The 20886-nt window shown below is 38.3% G+C and overlaps 1 protein-coding gene across 39 annotated transcripts in view; it reads right to left on the bottom strand.

Annotated features, from left to right (window-relative positions):
- Nucleotides 1–20886, bottom strand: part of ZNF438 (zinc finger protein 438) — a 194103-nt gene that overhangs the window by 27732 nt on the left and 145485 nt on the right. For all 39 annotated transcript variants that reach the window (XR_008668741.2, XR_010135240.1, XR_010135241.1 and 36 more), the window contains one exon: nt 17415–17482. Coding sequence is in view for 33 of the 39 variants with exons in the window: in XM_055351972.2 (XP_055207947.1) it covers nt 17415–17451 (37 nt within the window). In the remaining 6 variants the exon portion in view is untranslated. The remainder of the gene's footprint in view (nt 1–17414; nt 17483–20886) is intronic.

The raw sequence follows: 20886 nt of genomic DNA, 5'->3' as shown, positions 1-20886 counted from the left end.
ATCTTCAGTAGAAAGACTGTGTGTTTTGGGGTTTAGACAGATTTGGTTTCAACTCCTGGCTCTGTCATGTACCTGTGGCTTTGGCACTTCACTCTCTGTGCCTAAATGTTAGGATCTATGAAATGGGCATAATAATATCTGCCTACAAAGGTCCCTGTCAGGATTAAATGAGAAAAATACCCATGATGGTGCAAGTAGTTCCTGCTACATGTTAGACGCTCAGCAGATGTACTAGTTTTCCACTTTCTCTTGCTAGAGACTATCAGGTTGTTGACATTTATTTTTGTTGGGAAAAAAAGGGCACAAATCTTGAATGATCAGCATATGGAAGTAGTTCTGAATCCTTAAAGTAGTGTTTCTATTTTGAAAGGTAAATGAAGGAAAGAGAAAAGAAATGGCTATTACTTGTGCTGGCCTCAAAAGATAGTTTCCCAAAATGAAGACCTCAGAAGCAAAAATCTCTCTGCCCTTCTGTCCCTGGCCCTTCATTTTCCCCCCGAGATTAGCCATACAATCTAGAATCCCTCTTCCCCAAGGTGAGTCATAGAAACCAGAACCACTTTTCCCCAAAGCCAACCATAAACCCTGAAATTATTACTCTAACCCTGGCCATAAAGAAATGATCTGACCTACTTGTTTGATTGTAGGTCATCAGACCCCCATTCCAGAGAGGGTCCTGCCTCATACCCAGAAGGAAGGGATGTTCCACAGAGAGGTCAACAGCAACCCAAAACAGACAAGCCTTGCTGGGTTTCCTCACTCACTCCATTAGCATTAGATCACATCCCTTTTGTTCAATTATATTTCTCCACAACTATCCATGTTTTGTTGAACCTCAGCATGAAAACGGAAAGTTTCCCATCTTTGGGTCTGCATTCTGAAGGCTCTCGTGTCATGTAACACAGCTGATTCAATGTATATACCTTTTCTCCAATTAATCTGCTGATCTGTCAGCTCATTATCAGTGAACCTTCAGAGGGGTGAAGAGGAAGTTTTCCTTTGCCTCTACGCTTGTAAATAATGAAACTATATTTTAAATCTTGTGCCTCTCTTCCGACACTCACGCTGGTAGCTCAGTCTTTCCTAACATCTAATCCAATCCGTCTTGCCAGGCTCTTTGATTCCCTGTCCACATCCCACTCCCACTTGCCCTTCTGTAAATTTTGTATCCCAGTGGATAAAGTGCTAATTGGATTAACAATTCAATGCGAATAGGGTTAACATACATGCATTTTAAAGAGCTACTTTATGGAGACACTCCTTCCCACTTTTGTTTATACCTAGTAAGTAGTGAGGCCAACTGTTAGTCTTAAACCTAGCAGGGAAGAAAGCAACTACCCTAGTAGTTGTTCAAGAAAGTGGGGTAAGTACAGATCTCAGTGGCCCTGTGATGGGGGATGGGGCCCAGAGTGGGGTTAGGGACAGTTGCCTTGTAGACTTTAGTATTTTGCTGAATAAATTATTATAAGTTTTAAGACAGCCTGAGTACATGTAGAAAGAAAAGTTAGGCACTGAAAGAGGAACTATAGCCCCTAAAATGGACTAAACGAGATATATAAATACAGTTGTCCCTTACCATCTGTGGGGGATTGGTTCCTCCACAGGACAATGACCTCCTTTAGACATGCAAATCCACAGATGCTCAAAACCCTGATGTAAAATGGCACAGTGTTTGCACATAACCTATGCATACCTCCTCTTGGATACCCCAAATCATCTTTAGACTGCTTTTAATACCTAGTGCAATGTAAATACTATGTAAATAGTTCTTTTACTGTATTATTTAGGGAATGATGACAAGGAAAAAAATGTCTATACATATTCAATATAGATGCAGTTCGAAATTTTTTTTCAATCTGTGGTTAGTTGAATCCATGGATGCAGAACCCACAGATGCAGAACAGGATGTGGAGGGCTGGCTATATCATGCTGCAAGAGGAAACAAGCATTCTTTGTGAAAGAATTTAAAAGCCAATTACCTAGAATACTAGTGGCAATTAAAAAAATAACACAATGTGGTTGATAAACTGAAGTAACTAATTATTCTTTCAGGGCCATATAGTTAATGTCCCAAGGGAAAAGTACACTTAAAAAGCTTTACCATTTAAAATATATTTTAATGATTCTCAATTTCAATGAATTTCTTCTTCATTCTAATTATGAAGCTTTTATTAGTTCTTATTTCTGGAAGGAATTGTTATTGATTTGGAATGCTTCTGATAAAAAATGGTTGAAAGCCATATGAAATTATGTTTGTTTTTAATACATTTAGAAAGATAAAGTTGTTTATTTTTTGGCAAAAATAATTTGTAGCACGCAAAAGATTTTATTCATTATTACAAAACATTCAAGCCAGTATCTTTACTCAAATCTAAGTATGACCGAGGAGCATAAGAAGTTAACTAAGAGCTAATGACCTTCCAAGGACACTAAGCCAGGCAAATGGAAACTTCTGAAATGCTTTGTTACCCCATTCTCTCAATATTCTTTTTGTTGTTATTATCACTAAAATTGTTAATACTCAGTTGAGTCCTACAGTTGAAATTTGGACCTTGATAACTGAACTCCAACATGGTGAAAAGCAGCAGGTCATTTCATTTGACCTTCTATCACCATCACAAATACCTGTGCACACTGTCCTTCCAGAACATTCTGACATTTGCCGAGTCAGCTGTTTCTCAATAGGGCTGGTGAACATGGAAACATCCACAAAAGAGGTTTAGTGAGCTGCACAGATATGGCATGGCAAGAAATCTTCCACCAACAAATTAAAAATGGGCCCTTTTTCTTTATATTTTCTTTTTCTTTTGAGACAGGGACTCGCTCTATCACCCAGGCTGGAGGGCAATGGTATGATCATAGCTCACCTGCAGCCTCAGACTCCTGGGTTCAAGTGATCCTCCTGCCTCAGCCTCCCAAGTAGCTGGAACAACACATGCACACCACCCTGTGTGGCTAGTTTTTAAACATTTTTTTGTAGAGTTGAAGTCTCACCATGTTGCCCAGGCTGGTCTCAAACTCCTGGGCTCAAGAGGTCCTCCTACCTCAGTTCCCTAAGTGTTGGAATTACAAGCATAAGCCATTGCACCCGGCCTACTTTTATTTTTCAATAGCAGTTGCAACAGTTAAGTATCTTTGATGACTAACAAGATGACAGTTGGTGAAGAAAACCTTTTCCTCAGTGGGATAAACAGAAAGATAAGGTTTCAACATCAGAATGTGAAGTCAGTTGGAACAATTAAACTAGGACACATGCAAAAGGGTGGAAGTTTCTTGCCTTTGGTCAAAACACTATGATTATGAAACTAAAGTGGTAAAGATCACAATGTTTCAAAAAGCAGGGAACCAAAATTACAAAGGTATCACTTTTATACTATAATTTCAAAAGTAAGTTCACTTTATCTAAAAGAGGTATTTTTGAGGAATGTGCAAACTACATTTTAAAAAATGAATTGTTTCACTGCTTTATAGTAGAGTTTTACAGATGCTTTATCTTCACTGCTGATTTATCTTTAACTCACAGTGATTTATAACATTTTTTTGCTGCACGTTTTTCTATACCTCAGCTTTTATGTCAAATAGTTCATGATTTGTAAGTACAAATGCACAAGGTTGGACAGCCACGGATCTTTAAGAAGTCAAGTATTCCCCTGTTATGCTGATAATTATTCCCTAATATTTCTGCTGCTAAGTCTTGACTGTTCCTTATTTCTTTAATGAAGACACACCTTTCCTTAACATAGAGAGACCATCTACAATACTGACACTTTGAAGAAAATAATAAAAAAGAACATGAAGTCCCAGGCACTGGTGGGTACTGAGGTGACTGGTTTGTGCTGGTCACCTTTGAGGAGCTGACCAGGTTAGTTGTCTATGAGTTAGCTGGCATCTACAGATCCTGTCGTGTGACTGATGCCATCAGATTCTGACCTGAGCCAGTACCAAGAGTGAAGGCAGCGGAGTTTGAAAGCTGTGGTGACTACTTTGGATTCCTTTGCCTTTGAATTCTGCCATCCTTCTTCTCCATCAATATGTTTATTGTCTTTTAGTGATGACTATGAAACCTGGGTTGAAGGGAATATCTACTCTCATCCACAGATGAAGAGTATGTCAGAGTTAACTTTCCCACCTCCCTGGAGATGGAGTGATGACACAGCCCACTGTTTCTCCTTGCCCTGAGGCTATGTGTGCCTGTGAGTGGTCTCCTTAGGTAGATCCTCCCATTCCAGAGCCAGCCTCCTGGCTGAGCATCCACATGCACTCCCCTCATATTGTAGGTTCGCCCCCTTGCTGTCTCCCTACAGAACCTTGCCTAGCTGGCCCCAGCTTGTGCTCTCCACTTCCACCGCCTGTTATTTGGTGCTGGAGAAATCCAACCATTGTGAACGCTGGACAGTGTTCTAAGTTTAAAGTTTCTAGTTCAAAACCGATTCCACAGTCTATTTACTTGTCCCTAAGAGACTCTTGGTGGCCCACGTTCCTTCCTCTGCTCTTCTGAGGCACTCTCCCTCTGCCCCACCCCTTCCCTATCCCCAGGGCCATCTCTCTCTTGCCAATGTTTTTTGACATTGACTTCGTGGAAAAAAGAGAGGCTATTATGTGGGAACTCATTCACTGTCCCTTTTATTTGTAAACTCCCTTTTTGTCTTTGATTATGCCACACAAATAAATTTATAAAAACCTTTTCTGTGATGGGGGAAAGGAGAAGTACTATAACTCTAAATATACAATGCTCAAATCCTGATATATTAAAATGTACAAAAAGGTGCATCTGAAAATAAGGAAATGGAGTATTCCCAACCCTGGTCTGGAGGCTACCCTTCCTTCCAGGCCCCTTGTGCCTCGGCGATACTGCACCATTGGTGAGCTCCCCAGCTCTCAGGGAGGCTGGCCTGTGACCATCCTGTCTAAAAGGAGCTGCTCAGCCCCATGTGATCACTTGCTATTTTCTTTTTCTGCTTCACTGTCCTTCGAGGTACTTACCTTCACGATATTACATTATCTGTCTCCTCGCTAAAATGTAAGCTCCAAAAGAGCAGGGGCTTGTTTTGTTACTGCCAGGGTCTCAGTCTCCAGATCAGCAGCTAGCAGTTGTACAACATAATTTTTACTGAAGGAACGAACTATTAACTCTCAACCATATTGACATGGCTTCCTTCTGCTATGCTACTGCTGAACACAAAAACAGAAAAACAACAGCAACAAGAAAGAGTCATTAGGCCCCATCTCCTTCCTTTTCTTCCTGAGACAATCTATGGTAGATGTGTACATATACACCGCCTCTACTCATCTATTTCTATTCTTCCCTCGAACCCCTAGAATCCTGAAGTTCTATTTTGAAGAACTAAAATGCCCCTCAGTCAGAAGTTAGACTGAATGCTTAATCTACTACCTCAAGTCCTTCACCAATTCTTGGTATTAACACCTCCAGTCCATAGATGTGAAAACAACACTTCTTGCAAGATCACAAAGCAGGTATTGAGACTTGGATTTTAACCCAGGTCTGTCTGGCACCAAAGCTGTTCTCCCTCCATTCCAACACGCTGAACTTAGAACTAAGTTGTTTAGCAATTTATCTGTTTACATGTCAGTCTCTTCCAGTGACCGGTGAGTGCCACATAATCCATCTCAATGTTGAGAAAAGAAAGATCTTTTTGAACAACCTTTTTCCAATCACAGTGCAACTGTTAGGAGAGAGAGAACATGTCTTTCTTCTAAGAGACATCTACAGCATGGTCACTGGAGAGGTAGTTAATGAACTCACACATAGCAATGCACAATACCCTACAGCACTGTATCTATGGCCTTCTTTTAACAGAACTTCTGGTGACCAAATCAGGCTCACACCAGAATCTGACTTTTCTGAAGCAACAATTACACAATACATTTAATGACACTTTTAAGCAGTGACAAAGTAATTTTTCAATGAGTAAAAATAAAGAAAAAAATGACAAAGGTCTTTTATAATTTTAAAAATAATATACATTTCTTAGATACTTCTTAATCTTACACCACCTTCTTCTAAAACTGATGACACTAAAGAACATTAGGACTGAAAGAAAAGTCTAAAATGCTAAAAACAATTTCTAAATTCCTTATGTGGCAAGTCCTGCTCCTTTAGTAAACTTGATAATATATCAGTGCTATGGTGTAATGATTTGAATCTGAGGAATTTTCTTTTTGCGGGAGGCTGGGGGAGGAGTTCCTCAGAGAAAACAAGACAAACTGCATTACATGTATGATAGAGAGTAGACGTCTGGCTTTGGTGTTTCTATTTATTATACTGCTGGAATGAATTTGAGCAAGATAATAATCCTTCGGCCTTCCTGGCCATAGTTTCCTCTCTTTAGCAAGAGAGGATTAGATTAGATTAGTGTTTCTCAAAGTAGGGTTTGCAGAACCTCAGGAAGGGTCCCAAATACTCTTTTCATACTCATATCAAGATGTCATTTGCCTTGTGTTGACATTTGCACTTGTTGCGCTGATGGGGTAAAACTTCTCTAGCAACTTAGCCAAGTAAGGTAGTGCCCACAAACTGTCCAAGCAGTCATATTCTTCACTGTGGCACTCTCACAGTGGAATAACAAAAAAGAAGTATAAAATTTTAGTTTTATAAAATTTTGATCCTTGAGTACATGCCTTTTTAATATTCTGTGATGAAATCGTTCACAGTCAGAGTACATGTCTGCTGCATATGGAAATAGGACTGTTGTTCTGAGGACAAGCACTCAATTCAGCCGTAAAGCTGACCTGGCTACTTTTTTCATGGAATACAATCTTTACTTGAATAAAATGGCTGACAGACATATGCTGAAATATGTTGAATGAACATATTAAGACTTGGGTATCTGGCAGACATTTTCTCAAAAGTGAATGAATGGAACTTGGCGTTACAAGAAATAACTTCTAACAGCATTTGTTGCCAATGATAAAAGTCATTTTCTTTCAAGTGGCAAATGGAATTTTGGAAAATTTGAATTCACCACCAGGAACTTGAAGTTTCCCAGTAGTTACTTTTCAGGTAAAACTGGTGCTTATGGGCCAGGCGCGGTGGCTCACGCCTGTAATCCCAGCACTTTGGGAGGCCAAGGAAGGCAGATCACGAGGTCAGGAGATCGAGACCATCCTGGCTAACACGGTGAAACCCCTCCTCCTCTATTAAAAATACAAAAAATTAGCCGAGCGTGGTGACAGGCACCTGTAGTCCCAGCTACTCGGGAGGCTGAGGCAAGAGAATGGCATGAACCTGGGAGGTGGAGCTTGCAGTGAGCCGAGATCGCGCCACTGCACTCCAGCCTGAGCGACAGAGCGAGACTCTGTCTCAAAAAAAAAAAAAAAAAAAAAAAGAAAACTGGTGCTTACGTTAATGAATGATTTTTAAAATATTGTACGATGAAGTATATGGAAGATTTGCTTAACTCACTTAACTAGTGTTTTCTAAATGACCAGTTTAGTTTAACGTTATATGCGTGGATAAAAGAATCACTCAAGTATGAGACTCAAAATCTAATAGAATACAAAAGTACGTGGACAGGGTTTCAAATTTCACAGTACAATTAAACTGAAAGAAGTTTCCATCTGACAAATTTTGGCATAGTATCAAAGAAAAATATCCATGATTATCTGAAAAGCCTACCAAAATATCCCCTTCCTTTCTGACTACTTGAAAGCTGGCTTTTAAAAAAATATGTCAACATATACAACATCACAACTGACTGAATGCAGGACTAGATATGAGACTCAAACTATCTTCAATGAAGCCAGAATTTAAAGATATTTGCAGAAAACGTAAATCAATGCCAGTCTTCTCATTATTTTTTTTGCTTTAGAAAAATATTTAGGTTGGTGCAAAAGTAATTGTGGTTTTTGTCATTAGTTTTATAGTATAGTCAATTTCGTTAAACTAGGTTATTTTTGTTAAGATGTAATGAGCTTACTGTTATTTCAAAATGAATCCATAAATATATATTTTTTATAATCACTCAATATGGTAAATATTGACAGATACAACCCATACAAGCAAATGTTCTTTAGAGTCCTCAATAATTTTTGAGAGTGTAAAGGGTCCTGAAGCTACAAAGTCTGAGAACAACTGAATTAGATGAAATCTAACTTCCTATGTCTTTTGAGATTCTATAATTGTGTGTGTTGATGAGTACGAGTGGGCAGGTTTGTGTGAATGAGAATAGAAAATCACATCTAGAAATGTTTTACTTTTTGTTGTTAGGTTTTATTCCCTTCACCTTTGTTTCCTTGAGAACATAACATGGCAGATCAATAGGAGAGAGTTTTGATAATAAAGTATTAAAAGGTAAGTCATCCTAACACAAATATTAATTATAATTAAAATATCACTAGCTGTCAACATTAGAATATGAACCAAATAAAATGCTTGACAAAAATCTTATATAATGTTTCAGAAACTTATCTTAAATTTATATTTATGGAATATGAGATAAGTTATATTCAAATGACATTTTTATTTTTCCCCCAATTTTAAGAAATATCATCACAAGATACTCTTGGTAGTATATAATCTTTTCAAAAAACAGAGCAGTGTTTTTAAAGAATTTTTTTTTTTTTTTGAGACGGAGTTTCACTTTTGTTGCCCAGGCTGGAGTGCAATGGCACGATCTCAACTCACTGCAACTTCCGTCTCCCCAGTTCAAGCAATTCTTCTGCCTCAGCCTCCCAAGTAGCTGGGATTACAGGTGCCCACCACCCCACCCAGCTAATGTTTTGCATTTTTAGTAGAGATGGGGTTTCACTATGTTGGCTAGGCTGGTTTTGAACTCCTGACTGCAGGTGATCCGCCCGCCTCGGCCTCCCAAAATGCTGGGATTACAGGTGTGAACCATCGTGCCCGGCCTGAAGGATTTTTTTAAACAAAAAGTATTCAAAGTCATTTAAAATTATTTTATCCAAACAAAAGTAATCATAAGTTGCTCTTCCTAATTAATACAAGTTAGATGCTGGAATTCTATAAATGTTTTTAGGATTTTGGTGCCCATTAATTTAAAGACAAGAAAAATACGTTTATTAAAAGCATTACTAGATTTATGAATTTCTATTCCTATTGCTATTAGATTTTTAAAAACAGAAAATGCCGATCCTTTATTTTTGGCTTGCATAAAATCCTAAATACCCCTGTCAAACTACTTTGCTTTTATCCCTGCTCAAGCCATCACACTAACCATCTGCATAAATAAAGATGCAAGCATCTGCTATATTGCAAATGGTCTCAGGGGCAGATGTTTCCATCCTTGTGTTCATGTCACTGGGGCTGGATACATTATTTGAACAGATGTACACAATCTGGAAGTGTTGTGTCCCACAGTGAAATGTCTCCAACTGCTTTCTATCAAAGTACATAAATGCTATTTGCACCTGCATTTATGTTAATGATATAAAGGCAGCAGGGGTTCTGACAAAGTGAGATGTGATGCTATGAAATATATTTACATGGTTAATTGGAATTTCTGAGAGACTCTGCTGCCAAACGGCCACACTGACAATGACACATACCCAAGTAAATTATCCGATTACCAGCCTGCTTTTCAAGCAACAGAAATACAGCTATTTCGGCCGGCCACAGTGGCTCACACCTGTAATCCCAGCACTTTGGGAGGCCAAGGCAGGCAGATAACCTGAGGTCAGGAGTTCGAGACCAGCCTGGCTAACACGGTGAAACCCTGTTTCTACTAAAAATACAAAAAATTAGCCAGGTGTGGTGGTGCGTGCCTGTGATCCCAGGTACTTGGGAGGCTGAGGCAGGAGAATCACTTGAACCAGGGAGGCGGAGGTTGCAGTGAGCCAAGATCGCACCATTGCACTCCAGCCTGGACAACAAGAGCTAAACTCCGTCTCAAAAACAAAACAAAAAAGAAAAGAAAAGAAAAGAAAGAAGAAAGAAAGAAATACAGCTATTTTAAACAACAAAAATACTCATAATCTAAATTTACTAATATTTTAAACTCTAATATTTTATTTCAACTTCCATATATGGCTGGTCGACTTTATGGTTTTAGGCCACCCAGGTCATTTCCATTTATTCTAAAAGGATATTTCTACAGGCATGTGTGTGTTTTCCATTTGTTCTTCTGTCAACAGTATGACATACTAATAATGCACAATGGTATTTTGTAGAAGTTATTACATCGGAAAGTTCCAATTTCCAACATTAAGGAGTTAACCAAAACCAGCTTGCAAATGTCAATCTGTACTTGCTCTGCAGCATAAAATGGTACCAAAAGTCCAAGAACAGCATTTACACCACTTGTTAAGATCAAAATGTTTCCATATGAATATCACATATTTGGAAACATAATATTTTGGTAATAGGGAATGATATTTTCCCCCAATAGTGAGGTCATAAAGCAATGTTAAGCACTAAATGCAAAGCATCGAATTACAGTGGTACTCCTTGCTACTGTGTGTTCAATATGAGGGCTGGAGAGTCACAGATCTTGCAATAGTAGTTTTCTTTGTAGCTTTACTGAACTAAGAATTTATGGTCACCTTCAAATAATATGTTACTTTATTAACTTGAAATTTATAATGCACAAAGTCATTTTATCTGAGAAAAAGGTCATAAAAAATAGCTTTTATTCTGTAAATTATCCTGAGGTTTCTACTGTGCTTTCAAAGTTTTTACAAGGCGTATTCATATACAGTTGATTCTCATTATTTGTAGATTCTGTATTTGTGAATTTGCCTACTTGCTAAAATTTATTTTTAACCCCAAAATCAATACTTGTGGTGCTTTCACGGTCATTCATGGACATGTGTGGAGAAAAAAAAAGTTTGAGCCACTTGACACGCAAATTCCCAGGTTAGGCAGAACAAGGTAATGTCCTGCCTTCTTCTTTCAGCTCTCATACTGTAAACACGCATCCTTTTTACATTTCAAAAACTGCCACTTTTTTTTTTTGCATTTTTTGTGCTTCTTTTTCTTGGTAATTTTACTGTTTACTTACGGTCTCCAGCATAGTGCTGGGTGCTGTCTAGTGCTCCTAACACAAGAGAACTGGGATGTGCTCTACGGAGAAAACACTTGTATTAGAGAAGCTTTGTTGGGGCATGAGTTATAGTGCTGTGTCCCTGAGTTCAATGTTAAAAAATTAACCCTGTCTATTAAATAAAGTATCTTTTAACAGAAATACACTTATAACAAGGTCATGTATCAGCTGTTGACAAAAATGTTGTGACTAGAGGCTCACAAGAACCTAACCTTGAATATCGCCTAGGAACAAATGGCTCAGTATTTGCTAATTCAGTGTTCCTAATAGCCTTCTAGAATATAAATACTACAAATAATGGGAATCAACCATACCTACTGTATTTGACTGTTACAGGACGAGAATTACTATCTCCATTGGAAAGATGAAGGGACTGAAGTTTACTTATTTGGCCAAGATCACAGAGCCTAAAAAGAAGCATGTAACAATGACCAGAGCTCAGCTGTCCAGATCAGTGTTCCTTCACCAGATGGAGAGGAAAGGGGAGATATGGCCAAGGAGGAAAAGAAAAAAATAGAGAGCTTAAGAAAATAGCTTTCATACCATGTTCGAAAGAGTGAAACTACGATTAGATAACAAGAATAAACCACTTTCAGGTTAAATCCCCATAAAAGGAAACCCCTGCTTGGATAGGCAGCCCAGTGTTATTAATTACAACAGCTGCAAGAGAGGAGCTTAGTTTGGTTTTATTTTCCCCCCTTTGCTTCTTTTGCTCACTGTCTCTTCAAAGGCAATAAATACTTGTTAAATGAACATTTGCTTTCATTGGCCTTAGAATTCCATCCACTTTGGTGTTTCATTAAAAAAAAAGATGACAATATTTTCACAGCAACAGGTGTGATTGATTTATAAAAACTGTTTGAGAGTTTAAAGCATTTTATACATAATTTAATATGCATTTTGAGAGCCTACTACATGCCAGGATGCTTTAAATCCTACTAAAGATAGAAAATTCATCAAGAACTTTATAAAAGACCTAACTGATACTAAGTCCAAAATTAGTAAGGTCTTTTCCTCAAACTTTAAGAATGATATGAGTATTAACTAGATCCTCCCTAAGTATGCCTTACTTGAGTTCTAATATTCTTATTCACAAATACCAAAATGTTAGGTCTGTAAGCTGTAAGTATACACTTTTATGTCTGCAAGACATAGAATACATTTTTTAGACAGTATCATAACCATTTTTTATTGAATCAGAAAATCTAGGGGTTTTTAAAAAAGATTCAAATATGAATTCACATGATAGACAGTAATGGCTGTGGTTGTGCAGTCAAGTCATGTAAAGAGTTGGGAAATTAGTAGTAGCTGTACAGCACATGTCCAGCTAACTGCAGTGGGTCCAGAGGGGGCCGCCTGTGTGTCTGCGTCAAACCATTTGCTCTCTCCACCCCGACTTCTTACTTTTATGAAATAGAAATAACACAATTTGAAAGCTACCTTTAAATAATACAAATGTTATGACAGAGTTGAGAAAAGTGGTAGAAGAACTGTATAAGAAAACTTTTCTACCTGCAGAAGACTTGTCTAGGAAATGGCAAACTTAACTGTAAGGCTGACAAGTGACTAAGAATTGAGAGACTCGGCCAGGCACGGTGGCTCAGGCCTGTAATCCCAGCACCTTGGGAGGCTGAGGTGGGCGGATTACAAGGTACAAGTCAAGCAAGTGGAATTTAAGCCAGGGGATTAAATTCAAGATCAGTCTGGCCAACATAGTAAAATCCCCTCTCTACTAAAAATACAAAAATTAGCCACATGTGGTGGTGCGCTCCTGTAGTCCCAGCTATTCGGGAGGCTGAGGCAGAAGAATCACTTGAACCCGGGAGGCGGAGACTGCAGTGAGCCGAGATTGCACCACTGCACTCTAGCCTGGGTGACAGAACGAGACTCTGTCTCAAAAAAAAAAAAAAAAAAAAAAAGAGGTCAGGCGCAGTGGCTGACACCTGTGATCCCAGCTCTTTGGGAGGCCGAGGTGGACAGATCACGAGGTCAGGAGATTGAGACCATCCTGGCTAACATGGTGAAACCCCATCTTGACTAAAAATACAAAAAATTAGCCGGGGGTGGGGGCAGGCACCTGTAGTCCCAGCTACTTGGGAGGCTGAGGCAGGAGAATGGCATGAACCTGGGAGGCGGAGCTTGCAGTGAGCCAAGATCGCACCACTGCACTCCAGCCTGGGTGACAGAGTGAGACTCCGTCTCAAAAAAAAAAGAAAAAAAAAAAGAATTGAGAGACTCCAGTAAAACAGACTCTCACTTGACTTAAATGAAGATTCCTTCCTGACCAATGAACAATGAGACTTGCATTAACCAACTGTGTAGGAACTTAAAATTCATTCTGACTACCCAAGGTACAAACTTCAATGGTCAACTGACATAATCACAGTGAACTACTTCTTAGCACATAAGACCCATGCATTGTCCCTGTCAGAGAATCATTTGGTGATACTGCTCACCTGTGTGAGTTTTCTTATATGGGAAGTAAATAAATTCACTTGCATTTTTAATCAGTGCGGTGACTTTGTCTTTCTTTCACCAAATCTAAATAGTTGGCCTTATTATGTTGTTTTCATGCCTCTTTTTTGAAAAACACAGTTTAGTTCATCATTTGAAAATAACAGACAAAAAAAGGAGGTTATGGAAAACTAAATCCTATCCCTAAATCCTGAAAGAATGATATAGAAAATTGTAACAAAATAAGTCTCATGAACTTCTCAAAATTCTATAAATTATATTCTCACACAGAAAGGAATAACGGTGACACTAGGTTATAATAGAAAAATCTGTAATATAGTATAACTTATCGTTAGAGTGATAGTACAATGTTAAATCTCTTTATCTGAAATTAGATAACATTTAAATAGAAGAAACCAGAATTTCAAATTTGTTTTCTCCGTTAATAATACTGCCAGTTCTTCCTAGCTTTAAACCCCTGGCTTAAATTCCACTTGCTTGACTTGTACATATATGTTAATATCCTGAACAAATGTCATCTCCTCCATTTTGTTTCCTGACCAGCCTCAAAATCTCTGGCTTAACCAACTGTCCTTTCATTCTGATTTTCAAAGTATGTCATACTCACTTCTAGTACAGCATTAGTCATGCTTTATTCTAATTAAGGACATGCACATATGCTGTTCCAACAGGATTTTAGAGCCTAAAAGCTCAGGCTCTGTATGATTTACCTTTGGATTCTTCATAGCATCTGATAGTTCCTCGTATCAATTACCTTGGTGATCATTAAACCTGCTTCTACCATATGAACTTTGTTTGGGGACAGTATGTTAGTACAGCATATTTTCCTTAATTTAAGCCTCACAACTCTGTTGGTGATGTCTTATCTGAATTTTATACAGAAATGCATATAATATGTGTGTATGTGTTTATAAGTTGGAAATTCAAAGGTATCATAATTTATAGCTAGCCATCAATGGTTTGTTAAATAAATCAACCTGCATTTAATTAATAAATAGCATGTGCCCAGCAAACTTCTCATGTCACACAAATTATGTACATGCAATTAAACAAATATATATGTAATATATTACGTGTGTGTGTGTGTATATATATATATATTTAGAGACAAGGTCTTGTTCTGTTGCCCAGGCTGGAATGCCATGGCATGATCATAGCTCACTGCAGCCTCAAACTCCTAGGCTCAAGCAATCCTCCTAGCTCAGCCTTCCAAGTAGCTGGGACTATAGGCATGAGCCATCACGCCTAGCTAATTTTGAAATTTTTTTGTAGAGATGGAGTCTTGCTATGTTGCCCAGGCTGGTCTCAAACTCCTGGCCTCAAGTTATCCTCCCACCTCAGCCTCCCAAAGTGCTGGGATTACAGGTGGGAGCTGCTGTACCTAGCCATAAATTATATTTGATCATAAACAGAATCATAATTAATACATCTGATGCTTTTGTTAAAAAATAGTAATATTAATCTAAGACATACAGAAAGCATTTGAATGAATGAATGAGTAAATTAATGAATAACTGGGCAATTCTTAGGACTTACACATATTGACATTATTATTTTTCCTTATGGATGTAATTTTCGATAATTTTAGTTATAATTTCTGCTCACTTTGGTTTAAAATGGCTTTAAGCATTCATGTGTGTAATTAAGCATAGTATATTTGATGAGAGAAAAAGGAGATGATAAAAAATTATTAGAAATATTCTTTATAAATTGTAAATTCTTATAGAAATATCTTTATAAATATTCTTTATATATATATTCTCTATAACTTATATAAATATTTTTTATAAATTTTATGATAGATCTGAGTTCAAATCTTGGATCAGTCACTTACTGGTTGGTGGTCTTGGCAAAAAGTACCTAATTTTGAACTTGTAAAATAAGGTTTACGTCTAACTTATTGTGAAGATTAAATAAAGGATGTAAAGTTGTAGGTAGAATGATTATCACAATGGAGGCACATGACTGAGGTTTTTTTAAGCTATTATATATCCTCTGTCAAATTCCAGGATTGGGCTTAAGCATCTTTAGTCCCAGAAAAGACTGGTAAGGAGGTTTACTTGAGCTCTGGGTAGGGCCAAGGAGTCTTACTTTCCGGTCAATGGAAGTATCCAAGCTTATGTGATAGCCCAGAGAGGTAGGCATCAGAACAAAACAAACTGTGATGAGAAGCAAAGCAGCCAAGAGGTGTGAGTGCTCTCTCCCTCTGCATCAGCCAGAGCCAAGCAGCTTGTTGCTTAGTTACTCACATAGACTCACCTTTTTAGAGCCTGAAAGGAACACCTAGTCATTCTCGATTTTTCAATGAGAAAACTGAGGCTAGGGGCAAAATAACTTTGACTGGGGTTCCATAGCTGGTTGGAGGTATGGAATGGAGTCCAGCTTTCCTGACACTTGTTCCATTATTTTTTCTCCTAAGCTTCTCCTTCTTGCTTGGATAAAAGAAGGTAATACCAGCTAGGACACTGAATTTCAAACCCTTGATCAGCTACCAAGTGCTACACAAATCTTCCAGAGGATATATACCAGAGAACACTCAAGGAAAACACATGCTCTTTATTTCTAGTTGGGGTTTGCCCATCTCCTTTCTTGCCCTAGTGTTCCCGGCTGGATTTTGTGTGAGTCTCAAGGACTCTCACTCTCTCTTCGGATCAACTCCTGGGTAAGAATCAAACCAAGGGGTCTAATTCCTGCTTACTCCCCATGGGTCCCCTTGGAGCATGTTTGGCCTTCCAAGGCCATTAGGCATCCCAAGCAAGAGGCGGCCTCATGGCCATCTCACTGACCAGTCTCAAAGATGAGGAGGTCCCAGATATTAATAATAGCCATTGAGAATGGTAGTTTTATCATCATATAAGTGCCTACTATGCAAACAACAATATGCTAGGTGATTTACATATGCTATTTCCTTTAGTCTCCACATATCCTATAGAGTGGAACTTATTATCTTCATTTTATAGATTTACAGATGTGGAAGCTGAGGTCAAGTGATACACCTAAAGTTTTACAGTTAAGTGGTAGGACTGAGTTTCAAATCCAGATTCCATGCGCTCAAGAGTTATGATACTACCTTTCTCACTGATAGAGAGATCAAAGAGTGTTTGCTCTATTTAAGGGTCCTTCATAACAAATTCCCTCCTTTCACTAAAAGCTACATGTTCCACTAAGGCAGCCTAATTTTGCCTCATTAAAGATATGTCTTTTTTCTCATACATATCAGAACTTCTCTTCTGTGTGGAAGAGACTAGATGGGGCAGGGAAAGACTGGTATTTCTCCCTGGGGTTAGAGTGTACCCTTTATGGTGAGGGTAATTTAATTACTCTTGATGAAGAAAGGACTCTACCTCCATCTGGAGGTCCAGGTTCTTCTGGAAGGTCCAGAAGTGCCTGTTAAAAAATCATTATTTTATTTTTTATACATTGCGTAAAGTAAAATAGTTTTTCTATTTCTTTTTAAATGGATATCAGGGGAAACAGGCAAAGAAATGTATACACAAATTCTGTATCCTCTAAGTGTATGTCTACAGATGTGTGTGTGAATATATATGCATATATTCTTCTACTCACTAAAATACTTGTGTTATTTTGCTTCAATAAAGCCAATACTTTTTAATTTTATTGATATCTGTTAGTGCCAGTTAACTGCCAGTAAATAAGCAGGGCTCTGTGAGTTTTGGGTGGAATGAGATGGCCGGGCTCTCAAGGCGCTATAGCCTAGAAAAGGAGACAGGTCCTTAAAACTCAGGAATCCATATACACTCAAATTATTTACCAAAAGAAATGAGTTTTCATATATAATTATAATTTTTATTTTTAATTCTAGGAAATAAGTTACCTTATGATTAGAGGTCAATGATATTCAATGTATCAAATTAAAACTATAACAGACACATCACCATTTTCCTCAGCAGTTTAACTTACCTTCATCTTTTGGTGGTACTGATACAGAATTCTGCATTATGATGTACTGGACTTGAATAGTATCTTTCCTAAAAATAAGCAAGCACAAATAAGTATTAGAAAGTAATTGAGAGAGCATGTTAATACATACTAAATATAGAAATTCTAAGCTGTTTTTTAAAGTTTGTTTTATAACTACATGAGTAATAAGAAATGGATTGAGCTATTAAGAATTGATGTTTTTATTTTCTTCTCATTTTTCTACAAATAGGATTTTATTGAATGTACTAGAATGGGCTTGGAGATAGATGCAATGACACATCAGGGGCCTTAGTCACACTTCTGCTCTCATGGGGTCATGTGTAAGTAGGCAAAGTTAGGATTCTCTGAAAATGTACTCTCTGATAATTGCTTCATATACTTTAAGAAGAAATAGCTAAAATGCTTAACAGTATAAAGGTAATATAATTGTAATATAATCATTTGATGAAATATAACTCAGTCATTAAAATGCAACTGTGAAGATTATGTAGCAACATAAAAAATGTTAATGATGCGATGCACTGGATAAACATGGATGAACATGCTAAATGATGGACACCAGCATTACAAATACACAAAAAATAAAGGCACAGGAAAACACATGGAAGAAAATACGTCAATATATAAATTTACAGTGTGCTTGGTGATGGAATTACAGGTGTTCTCCCCCATTCCCCATATTTTAGCTATTTTCCAAATTGTGTATAATGTAGTGTTCCACATTAATAAAATATCTGAATAAGACAATTCAAATGTTTGAAAAATAGAAGTAAATTTTTTTATAAGTTCTTAAACAAAAAAAATGTTCCTAAGCATGACACCAAGTACAGAGCCCATTAAGGTAAAGACTGATGAATTTTTCTATTTAAAATTTTAAATATTTTTAAAGTAAGAAAATTGGACAAAATTAAAAGGCATGATTCCTACTTCTAGCCAAGATGGAGAAACAGAGACCAGATTCATGCTTCTGCCTGAAACAACCAAAACACAGACAGAACATATGAAACAATGTCTTCAAAACACTGAACACCAGTGATAAAAGCAGGAGGCAGAGAAATTCTAGGCAGACAGGGGCGGGTCCCCAGTGAAACAGCACCTTCAAGTCAAAGTAGCCTGAAACCTGCTGCCCAAGGTGAGAACTTCTATCCCTGTTTGCCTGTTCTCTCCTGATTGGTTCTTTCTGAATAATGTCTTTTTACCAATCAAATGTTGCCTTTTCCAAAACTACCCATGGCTTGCCCTGCACCCCCATTCTGTGCCTATAAAGACCCTGGACTCAGTCAGTAGAGGAGAGAAGCAGCTTGACTGGAGAGAAGCAACTTGACTTCAGAGGGACAGCTGGACTTCAGAGGAAAGATAGCTTAACTTCAGAGAGACGCTCTGACTTCAGGGAAGATTACCTGACCATCCCATCCCCCTTTCCAGCTCCTCTCTCCGCTGAGAGACATCCATCGCTAAATAAAATTATCTGCCTCCACCATCCTTCAAGTGTCAGCATGACCTCGTTCTTCTTGGACACCACACAAGGGCTTGGGACCCACTGGATGCAGGTACCCAAAAAAGGCTGTCACACTAGCCCTTTGCCCTTGCTGGTGGAGTGTAGACGCCCCACGTGACAAGACAAGGGGCCCACTGAGCTGATAACACACTGCTGTCCATAAACGGCAAAGCTAAGCTAAGAGGGCATTGTAGCATGCCCTCTGGGATTCTGGGGATCACAGGCACTCCCACCTGGGCACCGCCGCAGGGTGTGCATGGAGCTTGCTCCTGCCAGCACCCAAAGCAGCCAGCCTGAATCCACTCGCTTGCTCACGTGCTCCCTCGTGCAAGGGGTTGAGTGTGGCAGGCTGAGTAAACAGGGCACCCCCATTGCAAATCTGACAAAGGGGTCGAGAAAAATCCTGCATCATCAGGTCAAGAAAAACTGATCCCTGAGAGCCAGGAAACAATTGCAATGAGCCCTATTGAAACAACTGCGATGAGCTCTATGTGAGGAAAGATCCTTGCAGAGATTTCCAGAATACTGGAAAAGAGAGCTACACACAGACACAGCACAACAGAGAGGGTCCTCGCTGGGTTATTTACCTTTGTAATGATCAGCACAGGCAAGTGAGGAAACACCCCAAGACCAGGGAAAGGTCCAAGGTACACTACAGTCACAGAAGAATGGGAATATTGCCTGTTCCCATTAGCTAGGGTAAAAAAACTCATAATCCACAAAGGAATGGGTAGAGTACACAGAAGGGTCTTGCCTTAGTAGGGGGGAATACTTAATTCTAAACTGTGCATTTCTCTGGTTTCACGTAAATCTTAAAGCAAGACATGAAAGAATCAAACTGTTTCAAACTATTTTAACTATGTACCAGAAAAAATCACAAAATATTTATAGAAATACAAAAATATCTACCACCCAATAAAGTAAAATTCATAATGACTGACATCTAATAAAAATTATCAAGCATGCAGAAATGCAGAAAAATATGATTCATAATTTAGAAAACAATCAGAACTGAGCAGGACTAACATATATTAGAATTAGCAGACAAGGACATTAAGTGTGTTACTAGATTTCATGTGCTCAAAATGTTAAGTACAGGTAGAAAAGACATGAAAAAATTCAAATAAAATTTCTAGAGATTAAAAACTATAACGTATAAGATGAAAAATATACTGCATGAAATTAATGGCACATTAGACATGTCAGAAGAAAATATTAGCAAATCTGAAGGCACAGCTATCGAGACTACACAGAATGGAGAAGACAGTAAAATTAAAAAAACAAAAAACAAAAATCAGAATTGAGAGCATCAGTGAGCTGCAGGCCAACTTCAAGAAGATTAATACACCAGTATTTGAAGAGGGGAGAGATGGAAGGGCAAAACATTATTTTAAGAAAGAATGGCAGAACATTTTCCAAATTTGATGAAGCTGTGAACACACAGATCCAAACATCTCGAAACACTGATTCACGAGAAACATGAAAACATATTAAGGTATATCATTGCCAAACTGCTCAAAACTGGTGAAAAAAAAAGTTTTTAAAGCACCCAGAGAAAAAGACACATTGCATATAAAGGAACAATGATAAGGATAACAACAGATTTCTTACTATTATTAAAACGATGCAAGTCTGGCTGGACGCGGAGGCTCACACCTGGAATCCCAGCACTTTGGGAGACTGAGGCAGGCGGATCACCTCAGGTTGGGAGTTTGAGACCAGCCTGACCAACATGGAGAAACCCTGTCTCTACTAAAAATACAAAAATTAGCTGGGCATGGTGGTGCATGCCTGTAATTCCAGCTACTCGGGAGGCTGAGGCAGGAGAATCACTTGAACCCAGGAGGCAGAGGCTGCAGTGAGCCGAGACTGTGCTATTGCACTCCAGCCTGGGCAACAAGAGCAAAATTCTATCTAAAAAAAAAAAAAAAAAAAAGAAAAGAAAAAGAAAAA

Source organism: Gorilla gorilla, chromosome 8 (genome assembly GCF_029281585.2).
Source record: "Gorilla gorilla gorilla isolate KB3781 chromosome 8, NHGRI_mGorGor1-v2.1_pri, whole genome shotgun sequence".
In the NCBI taxonomy this organism is placed as follows: domain Eukaryota; kingdom Metazoa; phylum Chordata; class Mammalia; order Primates; family Hominidae; genus Gorilla; species Gorilla gorilla.
Note: the sequence above shows the minus strand (reverse complement) of the source record. Positions and strands in the feature narration are given on the sequence as shown.